Source organism: Oncorhynchus nerka, linkage group LG4, assembly GCF_034236695.1.
Source record: "Oncorhynchus nerka isolate Pitt River linkage group LG4, Oner_Uvic_2.0, whole genome shotgun sequence".
Lineage (NCBI taxonomy): Eukaryota > Metazoa > Chordata > Actinopteri > Salmoniformes > Salmonidae > Oncorhynchus > Oncorhynchus nerka.
The window spans coordinates 83757772-83767940 of NC_088399.1; the positions used below are offsets into that span (position 1 = coordinate 83757772).

The following is a 10169-nucleotide window of genomic DNA, read 5'->3' on the forward strand; positions in this document are numbered from 1 at the left end:
GACAGTGTGCAGTGAAAGAGTTGTGTTGGGAGGACAGTGTGCAGTGAAATAGTTGTGTTGGGAGGACAGTGTGGGGAGGACAGTGTGCAGTGAAAGAGTTGTGTTGGGAGGACAGTGTGGGGAGGACAGTGTGCAGTGAAAGAGTTGTGTTGGGAGGACAGCGTACAGTGAAAGAGTTGTGTTGGGAGAACAGTGTGCAGTGAAGGAGTTGTGTTGGGAGGACAGTGTGCAGTGAAAGAGTTGTGTTGGGAGGACAGCGTGCAGTGAAAGAGTTGTGTTGGGAGGACAGTGTGCAGTGAAAGAGTTGTGTTGGGAGAACAGTGTGCAGTGAAGGAGTTGTGTTGGGAGGACAGTGTGCAGTGAAAGAGTTGTGTTGGGAGGACAGTGTGGGGAGGACAGTGTGCAGTGAAAGAGTTGTGTTGGGAGGACAGTGTGGGGAGGACAGTGTGCAGTGAAAGAGTTGTGTTGGGAGGACAGTGTGCAGTGAAAGAGTTGTGTTGGGAGAACACTGTCCAGTGAAAGAGTTGTGTTGGGAGGACAGTGTGCAGTGAAAGAGTTGTGTTAAGAGGACAGTGTGCAGTGAAGGAGTTGTGTTGGGAGGACAGTGTGCAGTGAAGGAGTTGTGTTGGGAGGACAGTGTGCAGTGAAGGAGTTGTGTTGGGAGGACAGTGTGCAGTGAAAGAGTTGTGTTGGGAGGACAGTGTGGGGAGGACAGTGTGCAGTGAATGAGTTGTGTTGGGAGGACAGTGTGGGGAGGACAGTGTGCAGTGAAAGAGTTGTGTTAAGAGGGCAGTGTGCAGTGAAGGAGTTGTGTTGGGAGGACAGTGTGCAGTGAAAGATTTGTGTTGGGAGAACCCTGTCCAGTGAAAGAGTTGTGTTGGGAGGACAGTGTGCAGTGAAAGAGTTGTGTTGGGAGGACAGTGTGCAGTGAAGGAGTTGTGTGGGGAGGACAGTGTGCAGTGAAAGAGTTGTGTTGGGAGAACAGTGTGCAGTGAAAGAGTTGTGTTGGGAGAACAGTGTTGGGAGGACAGTGTGCAGTTCATACACTTTAAGTCTCTATTTTAAGTGTTAACTCTATTAACTATTTTCTCTCCTTTACTCCATCCCTCCATCCCTCCATCCCCAATCCCTCCATCCCCCCATGCCACCATCCCTCCATCCCCCATCCCTCCATCCCCCCTTCCCTCCATCCCTCTATGCCTCCATCCCTCCATCCCTTTATGCCTCCTTCCCCCCATCCCTCCATGCCACCATCCCTCCATCCCCCATCCCTCCATCCCCCTTCCCTCATCCCTCTATGCCTCCATCCCCCATCCCTCCATCCCCCATCCCTCCATCCCTCTATGCCTCCATCCCTCCATCCCTCCATCCCCCTTCCCTCTATGCCTCCATCCCTCCATCCCTCTATGCCTCCTTCCCCCATCCCTCCATGCCACCATCCCTCCATCCCCCATCCCTCCATCCCCCTTCCCTCCATCCCTCTATGCCTCCATCCCTCCATCCCTCTATGCCTCCTTCCCCCATCCCTCCATGTCACCATCCCCCATCCCTCCATCCCCCCCTTCCCTCCATGCCACCATCCCACCATCCCCCATTCTTCCAACCCACCATCCCTCCATCCCTACATCCCACCATCCCTCCATCCCACCATCCCCCATTCTTCCATCCCTCCATCCCTACATCCCTCCATCCCACCATCCCTACATCCCACCATTCCACCATCCCTCCATCCCCCATCCTCCCATCCCTACATCCCACCATCCCTCCATTCCACCATCCCTCCATTCCACCATCCCCCATCCCACCATCCCACCATCCCTACATTCCACCATCCCTCCATTCCACCTTCCCACCATCCCACCATCCCTACATCCCTCCATTCCACCATCCCTCCATTCCACCATCCCTCCATTCTACCATCCCTACATCCCACCATCCCTCCATTCCACCATCCCTACATCCCTCCATTCCACCATCCCTCCATTCCACCATCCCACCATCCCTCCATTCCACCATCCCTCCATCCCACCAACCCTCCATTCCACCATCCCTCCATTCCACCATACCACCATCCTACCATCCCTCCATCCCACCATCCCTCCATCCCACCATTGAATGGGAATGTCACTTTGTGTGTTTCGGTGACTCTCTCCCTTCCCTTCCTCTCTCTCTCACCTCTCCTCTCTACTTCTCTCTCTCCCCTCCCTTCCTCTCTCTCTCACCTCTCTACTTCTCTCTCTCCCCTCCTCTCTCTCTCTCTCTTTCTCTCTCCACCCCTCTCTGTCGCAGGTGGCCGGGGGCAGTACATCTCACCAGGTCAGTTTCTCCTACTTTAACGGCTTCAACTCTCTCCTCAACAACATGGATCTCATTAGGAAGATCTACACCACACTGGCTGGGAGCAGTAGAGTCCTGGAAGTCACTAAAGGTTGGTAGGCACACATACGCACACACACGTGCATGAACGCACACACACACACGTTCATGCACACACATGTACACACACACAAACACACACATACTGTGGTTGTGTGTTGTTGTTTTTCTTTTGTTTGTTTTCTTCTTTCCACTCCCCCCCCCCACCTCCTCCTCCTCCTTGTCTACATTTGATTGGCCCTGCTGGATGCGTCCCAACAGACACATAGGCAGTTTACCCAGAATGCTCAGCAGCAGTGGCGGGCCTCTCACTGGGCCTGTCTGTGACACATCCTCCTTGGCTCTGGCTAGGAGTTGCCCCTGAGGCACAGATCTAGGATCAGCTAACCCTGCCCAAATTCTACCTTAAACCATTAAAGGGTGGATGGTCAGTACAGACCAAACAGTTGTTTCACACATCACAAATAGCAGAGAGGAAAGGATAAACATACACAATGTGTAATGATTTTACATGAAATGACAGTTGACATGTATTAAGTCAGACTTATCGCAATAATTAGCGCAACAGTCCCCTTCAACATCACCCCCCCCCCTCTCTCTCTCTCTCACACTCACTCTCAGACTGAGCAGGGCTGAGGCTGAGTAGGTCAGTCCACCACATGGCTCTGGGGTTCTGGGTATGTGAGTGTGATGCTATCGGGCCTTATCGGGGGTGTGGGCCTGGGCCTGAGTTTCCTTGGCTGTTCCCACCATGGCGTGGCCGTGGCTGGGCTGTGGTGGCCCCTAGCCAGTCATTAGGCCCCACTGGGACCTGGTCTGTGCGTGCAGAGCTCCACGTCTCTCTCTCTCTCTCTCTCTCTCTCTCTCTCTCTCTCTCTCTCTCTCTCTCTCCCTCTCCCTGACCCCCACCATCCAGCCTGATTGGTTCCGTATGTATGGTGGTTTGGGACGTCATCGCTGTGGTTACCTAGGGCAGGGCTGATTACAACATTACCTTCAATGAAGTGAATGCAACTCATTCTGTGGTCTGCTACATAGAGTATATATGACAGAGACAGGTGATTGTTTTGTGTAGATGTAGATGAATGTTAGTCTTCTCTGTGTATGCAGACCGGAAATTTGGGACTAGCACTTAGGCCTGTGTAGATTTAATAGCAACCGGTGATTATCTTGTATACCATTTGGTGATGTTGTGTATCATATATAGACTGACTGTCATGTAATGTCTGTGTATAGCTGGACAGTCAGCTGATCTTTGTGTGTGGATAGTTTAGACAGAGTTATCTGTGTGTGTGATCTGTGATTCCCCTGACAGACAGTGTGTTGTGTCAGAGCCTGGGGGTAAACTGAGCTAGCTGATCTCTGTGGGACAACACAGCAAGAACACTTGCTGCTCTTTGAATAAGCTCGTCACTCAATACCAGATACCAGAGCTATAGAAATCATACTGTAAGCCAGCCCCGAGTCCCAAATGGAACCCTATTCCCTTTACAGTGTACTACTTTTGTAGTGCACAAAAGTTGGATGTTGGGAAAGATAGGTTTTCATCTGAGATCACCTGTATAAATCCCAGATACATAAAGTGGGAGTATCCATCACGCATAATGCAAAGCAAGACTCAGATAAAGTATAAATAAAACTATTATGCATTGATGTTTTAACTCTCCTCACCTCATATCTTCTCCATTCCTCTCCTCTCTTCTCCATTCCTCTCTCTCTCCTCTCTCTCTCCTCACTGCTCCTCTCTTCTCCATTCCTCTCCTCTCTCTCTCCTCTCCTCTCTTCTCCATTCCTCTCCTCTCTTCTCAATTCCTCTCTCTCTCCTCACCTCTCCTCTCTTCTCCATTCCTCTCCTCTCTCTCTCCTCTCCTCTTCTCCATTCCTCTCCTCTCCTTGCCTCTCCTCTCTTCTCCATTCCTCTCCTCACCTCTCATCTCTTCTCCATTCCTCTCCTCTCTCTCTCTCTCTCTCCTCACCTCTCCTCTCTTCTCCATTCCTCTCCTCTCTCTCTCCTCACCTCTCCTCTCTTCTCCATTCCTCTCCTCTCTCTCTCTCTCCTCACCTCTCCTCTCTTCTCCATTCCTCTTCTCTCTCTCTCTCTCCTCACCTCTCCTCTCCTCTCTTCCTCTCTTCTCCATTCCTCTCTCTCTCCTCACCTCTCCTCTCCTCTCGTCTCCATTCCTCTCCTCTCTCTCTCCTCACCTCTCCTCTCTTCTCCATTCCTCTCATCTCTCTCTCTCCATTCCTCTCCTCTCTTCTCCATTCCTCTCCTCTCTCTCTCCTCACCACTCGTCAATTCTCCATTCCTCTCCTCTCTTCACCATTCCTCCTCTCTCTCTCCTTGTCTCTTCTCTCTTCTCCATCCCATCCCTCTCTCTCCTCACCTCTCCTATCTTCTCCATTCCTCTCCTCTCTCTTCTCTCTTCTCCATCCCTCTCCTCTCTCTCTCTTCCTTTCTCTCTTCTCCATCCCTCTCTCTCTCTCCTCCTTGCCTCTCCTCTCTCTCTCTCCTTGCCTCTTCTCTCTTCTCCATCTCTTCTCCTCTCTCTCTCTCTCACCTCTCCTCTCCTCTCCTCTCTCTCTCTCCTCACCTCTCCTCTCTTCTCCATTCCTCTCCTCTCTTCTCCATTCCTCTCTCTCTCCTTGCCTCTCCTCTCTTCACCATTCCTCCTCTCTCTCTCTCCTTGCCTCTCCTCTCTTCTCCATTCCTCTCCCCTCTCTCTCTCTCCTCACCTCTCCTCTCTTCTCCATTCCTCTCCCCTCTCTCTCTCTCCTCACCTCTCCTCTCTTCTCCATTCCTCTCTATTCCTCTCCTCTCTCTCCTCTCTCCTCTCCTTGCCTCTCCTCTCTTCTCCATTCCTCTCCTCTCTCCTCTCCTCTCATTGCCTCTCTCCTCTCCTTGCCTCTCTTCTCCATTCCTCTCCTCTCTCCTCTCCTCTCATTGCCTCTCTCCATTCCTCTCCTCTCTTCTCCATTCCTCTCCTCTCTCTCTCCTCACCACTCGTCAATTCTCCATTCCTCTCCTCTCTTCACCATTCCTCCTCTCTCTCTCCTTGTCTCTTCTCTCTTCTCCATCCCTCTCCTCTCTCTCTCTCCTCACCTCTCCTATCTTCTCCATTCCTCTCCTCTCTCTCTCCTCTCCTCACCTCTCCTCTCCATTCCTCTCCCCTCTCTCTCTCCTTGCCTCTTCTCTCTTCTCCATCCCTCTCCTCTCTCTCTCTCCTTGCCTCTTCTCTCTCTCTCTCCTTGCCTCTCCTCTCTCTCTCTCTCCTTGCCTCTTCTCTCCTCTCCATCCCTCTCCTCTCTCTCTCTCCTCACCTCTCCTCTCCTCTCCTCTCCTCTCTCTCTCTCCTCACCTCTCCTCTCTTCTCCATTCCTCTCCTCTCTCTCTCCTCTCCTCACCTCTCCTCTCCATTCCTCTCCCCTCTCTCTCTCTCCTCACCTCTTCTCCATTCCTCTCTCTCTCCTTGCCTCTCCTCTCTTCACCATTCCTCCTCTCTCTCTCCTTGCCTCTCCTCTCTTCTCAATTCCTCTCCCCTCTCTCTCTCTCCTCACCTCTCCTATCTTCTCCATTCCTCTCCTCTCTCTCTCCTCTCCTCACCTCTCCTCTCCATTCCTCTCCCCTCTCTCTCTCTCCTCACCTCTCCTCTCTTCTCCATTCCTCTCTCTCTCTCTCCTCACCTCTCCTCTCCTCTCTTCCTCTCTTCTCCATTCCTCTCTCTCTCCTCACCTCTCCTCTCCTCTCGTCTCCATTCCTCTCCTCTCTCTCTCCTCACCTCTCCTCTCTTCTCCATTCCTCTCATCTCTCTCCATTCCTCTCCTCTCTTCTCCATTCCTCTCTCTCTCTCTCCTCACCACTCGTCAATTCTCCATTCCTCTCCTCTCTTCACCATTCCTCCTCTCTCTCTCCTTGTCTCTTCTCTCTTCTCCATCCCTCTCCTCTCTCTCTCTCCTCACCTCTCCTATCTTCTCCATTCCTCTCCTCTCTCTCTCCTCTCCTCACCTCTCCTCTCCATTCCTCTCCCCTCTCTCTCTCCTTGCCTCTTCTCTCTTCTCCATCCCTCTCCTCTCTCTCTCTCCTTGCCTCTTCTCTCTCTCTCTCCTTGCCTCTCCTCTCTCTCTCTCCTTGCCTCTTCTCTCTTCTCCATCCCTCTCCTCTCTCTCTCTCCTCACCTCTCCTCTCCTCTCCTCTCTCTCTCTCCTCACCTCTCCTCTCTTCTCCATTCCTCTCCTCTCTTCTCCATTCCTCTCTCTCTCCTTGCCTCTCCTCTCTTCACCATTCCTCCTCTCTCTCTCCTTGCCTCTCCTCTCTTCTCCATTCCTCTCCCCTTTCTCTCTCTCCTCACCTCTCCTCTCTTCTCCATTCCTCTCCCCTCTCTCTCTCTCTCCTCACCTCTCGTCTCTTCTCCATTCCTCTCTATTCCTCTCCTCTCTCTCCTCTCTCCTCTCCTCTCCTTCCTCTCCTCTCTTCTCCATTCCTCTCCTCTCTCCTCTCCTCTCATTGCCTCTCTCCTCTCCTTGCCTCTCTTCTCCATTCCTCTCCTCTCTCCTCTCCTCTCATTGCCTCTCTCCATTCCTCTCCTCTCTTCTCCATTCCTCTCCTCTCTCTCTCCTCACCACTCGTCAATTCTCCATTCCTCTCCTCTCTTCACCATTCCTCCTCTCTCTCTCCTTGTCTCTTCTCTCTTCTCCATCCCTCTCCTCTCTCTCTCTCCTCACCTCTCCTATCTTCTCCATTCCTCTCCTCTCTCTCTCCTCTCCTCACCTCTCCTCTCCATTCCTCTCCCCTCTCTCTCTCCTTGCCTCTTCTCTCTTCTCCATCCCTCTCCTCTCTCTCTCTCCTTGCCTCTTCTCTCTCTCTCTCCTTGCCTCTCCTCTCTCTCTCTCCTTGCCTCTTCTCTCTTCTCCATCCCTCTCCTCTCTCTCTCTCCTCACCTCTCCTCTCCTCTCCTCTCCTCTCTCTCTCTCCTCACCTCTCCTCTCTTCTCCATTCCTCTCCTCTCTTCTCCATTCCTCTCTCTCTCCTTGCCTCTCCTCTCTTCACCATTCCTCCTCTCTCTCTCCTTGCCTCTCCTCTCTTCTCCATTCCTCTCCCCTCTCTCTCTCTCCTCACCTCTCCTCTCTTCTCCATTCCTCTCCCCTCTCTCTCTCTCCTCACCTCTCCTCTCTTCTCCATTCCTCTCTATTCCTCTCCTCTCTCTCCTCTCTCCTCTCCTTGCCTCTCCTCTCTTCTCCATTCCTCTCCTCTCTCCTCTCCTCTCATTGCCTCTCTCCTCTCCTTGCCTCTCTTCTCCATTCCTCTCTCTCTCCTCATCTCTCCTCTCTCTCGCCTCTCATTGCCTCTCTCCTCTCCTCTCCTTCTCTCCTGTAACAGAGGAGTTCATCATTGCAGCCCAGAGGTTTGGTCAGGTGACTCCAATGGAGCTGGACATCTTGTTCCAACTGGCCGACCTCTCTGAGTCCCGTGGGTGAGTCTCACACACACACACACACACACACACACACACACACACACACACACACACACACACACACACACACACACACACACACAGCCATCTCAGCCTTATTTTGAACTCAGTGATTTCCAGCAATATTGAATGAAGCTCCATATTAGGGAAACATTTTCCCAGAGTCATTGATATACAGCGTATTGTAGTCCATGCCTCTCATTGTATTTCCACATTAGCATGTATTGTTGTAGTTAATGCTAGTTTTCAGTTTATTGGATTTCAATAGCCTATCCTTTAATGCGTGTGGTTGTCATTGGATCACTGGGGCTCGTCATACCTCTGGGACCCAGTCATTCCTCGTTCAAAATGTCTGCTTTCACTGCAGCGTGGTCAAGAGAGCCAGACATGACTGCTGCTCTGCTATGATGCCAGAATAAGAATCCACTTTCTCTCAACTAAGCCTTCAAAACTCAGCATTTATCCAAAGAAGGGGAGACAAACTTACACACACACACACAGAGAAAAGAGACACACACGCACGCACGCGCACGCACGCACGCACGCACACACACACACACACACACACACACACACACAGGGAAAGGGGAATCCACACAGCATACAGCACCCCAGTGGTTCTTCTAATTGTACACGGCTCACGTTCCCATGAATCTTGCTCAATAGGGCCGACCTGTGACGTAGAGAACCGGTAATTTCTGCCCTCTCCGAGCACCTGATGATTATTTCTGGGCAACGGGATACTTTAATAGTCTCCCCAGCCTCTGATTGGAGATGCAGGAGATAATTGCTCCCAATAATCGGAGAGAGAAAGAAGGAGAGGGAAAGAGGGAGAGAGAAAGAGGGAGAGAGAAAGAGGGGGAGAGAAAGAGGGAGAGAGAAAGAGGGAGAGAGAAAGAGGGAGAAGAAGAGGAGGGAGAGAGAAAGAGGGGGAGAGAAAGAGGGAGAGAGAAAGAGGGAGAGAGAAAGAGGGGGAGAGAAAGAGGGGAGAGGAGAGGGAAAGAGGGAGAGGGAAAGAGGGAGAGAGAAAGAGGGAGAGAGAAAGAGGGAGAGAGAAAGAGGGGGAGAGAAAGAGGGAGAGGAGAGGGAAAGAGGGAGAGGGAAAGAAAGAGGGGGAGAGAAAGAGGGGGAGAGAAAGAGGGAGAGAGAAAGAGGGAGAGAGAGGTAGTCGGTCATTGATATTGTTGAATATCAGATATCGTTAAATCGTACCAGGGTCAGAAGGAAAAAGTCAGAAACACTGAAATGGTATAAACGTTTTGAAGTGTTTCTCTAAATAATAGTTTAAAGCAATGAAACTTTTCCCTCTCTCCTCTCCTCCTCTCCTCCAGCCGTGTTGGTCTGGTGGACATTGACAGGATTGCTCCGCTGGAGGAGGGGGCCCTCCCATACAACCTGGCCGAGGTCCAGAGACAGGTAATATAGAGAGAGAAAGGAAGAAAGCAGGACAGAAAGAAGACTTGTTGATGGTTTTAGCTTTCTTTTCAGACTCAGAGATATAGGCTGGGATTCAATTCAAGGCTTTTAAAAGGCGCATTGTCGGCTGTTTAGTGACCTACGTTACAGCGCGCTTTGGATTGAATCCCGACCATAGTTATTTCCTAACTGTAGTATAGAAACATCTCCAACAACGTCCTGGTAATTGTCAGAGCTTTTAAGTTCACTGATGATGTTGTTGGGTATTTCGAAGATCACTTAGCAATACACTAGGACAGATATATCCAACATGAAGCATGAACAACTGAAGACAAAATCATCTTACTACAGGATCCCAAAATACCAGTCCAAATTCCAGCCCACTCGCTCTATTTCTGTCAGACTCTCAAGTGAACAAACTGCTAAGGAAAACACAACTTCTCTCCATAGAAATACCATTAGACATCAGAAACCTCTCTGTGACATTATATCTTTATCAATTCAACTTTTAAAACCATGTTAATTCAAGACCAACTGCAGCCGTCGAAATCAGTTATCTCAAATGTATTGAGGGGGGAAATTAAAAATGAGTGAAGGGTGTTTGAAACAAAACGGCTGAGGAAAAAAAATGGAAAGAAAGTTGGATGGATGGATGTTTCTTTTTTCCCCTCCTGTTAGAAGTTCTGCCTGGTCTGCAGAGTGAGACAGCGCGGTGTTGTGGGGTGAGTTCCTCCTCCTCCTCCTCTGACTGCAGCCAGCCTAGGCTCCAGGCCGGGCCGGGCCGGAGCAGGGGCCCAGGGTAGAGACGCCAGTCCCACCACAATGAGCCACTTTGGGCTGTGTGGTCTGGCCTCTGCGGGCTATAGGCCAGCTCTCCCTCTGAACCTCCAACCCTCCTCATCTGGC

The 10169-nt window shown here is 51.1% G+C and overlaps 1 protein-coding gene across 1 annotated transcript in view; it reads left to right on the forward strand.

Annotated features, from left to right (window-relative positions):
- The window catches only part of LOC115128819 (electrogenic aspartate/glutamate antiporter SLC25A13, mitochondrial), a 106971-nt gene that overhangs the window by 49025 nt on the left and 47777 nt on the right, over window positions 1–10169 (forward strand). The window contains 3 exon segments of the mRNA XM_065017970.1: window positions 2290–2428; window positions 7751–7844; window positions 9179–9263. Coding sequence (XP_064874042.1) covers window positions 2290–2428; window positions 7751–7844; window positions 9179–9263 — 318 coding nt within the window.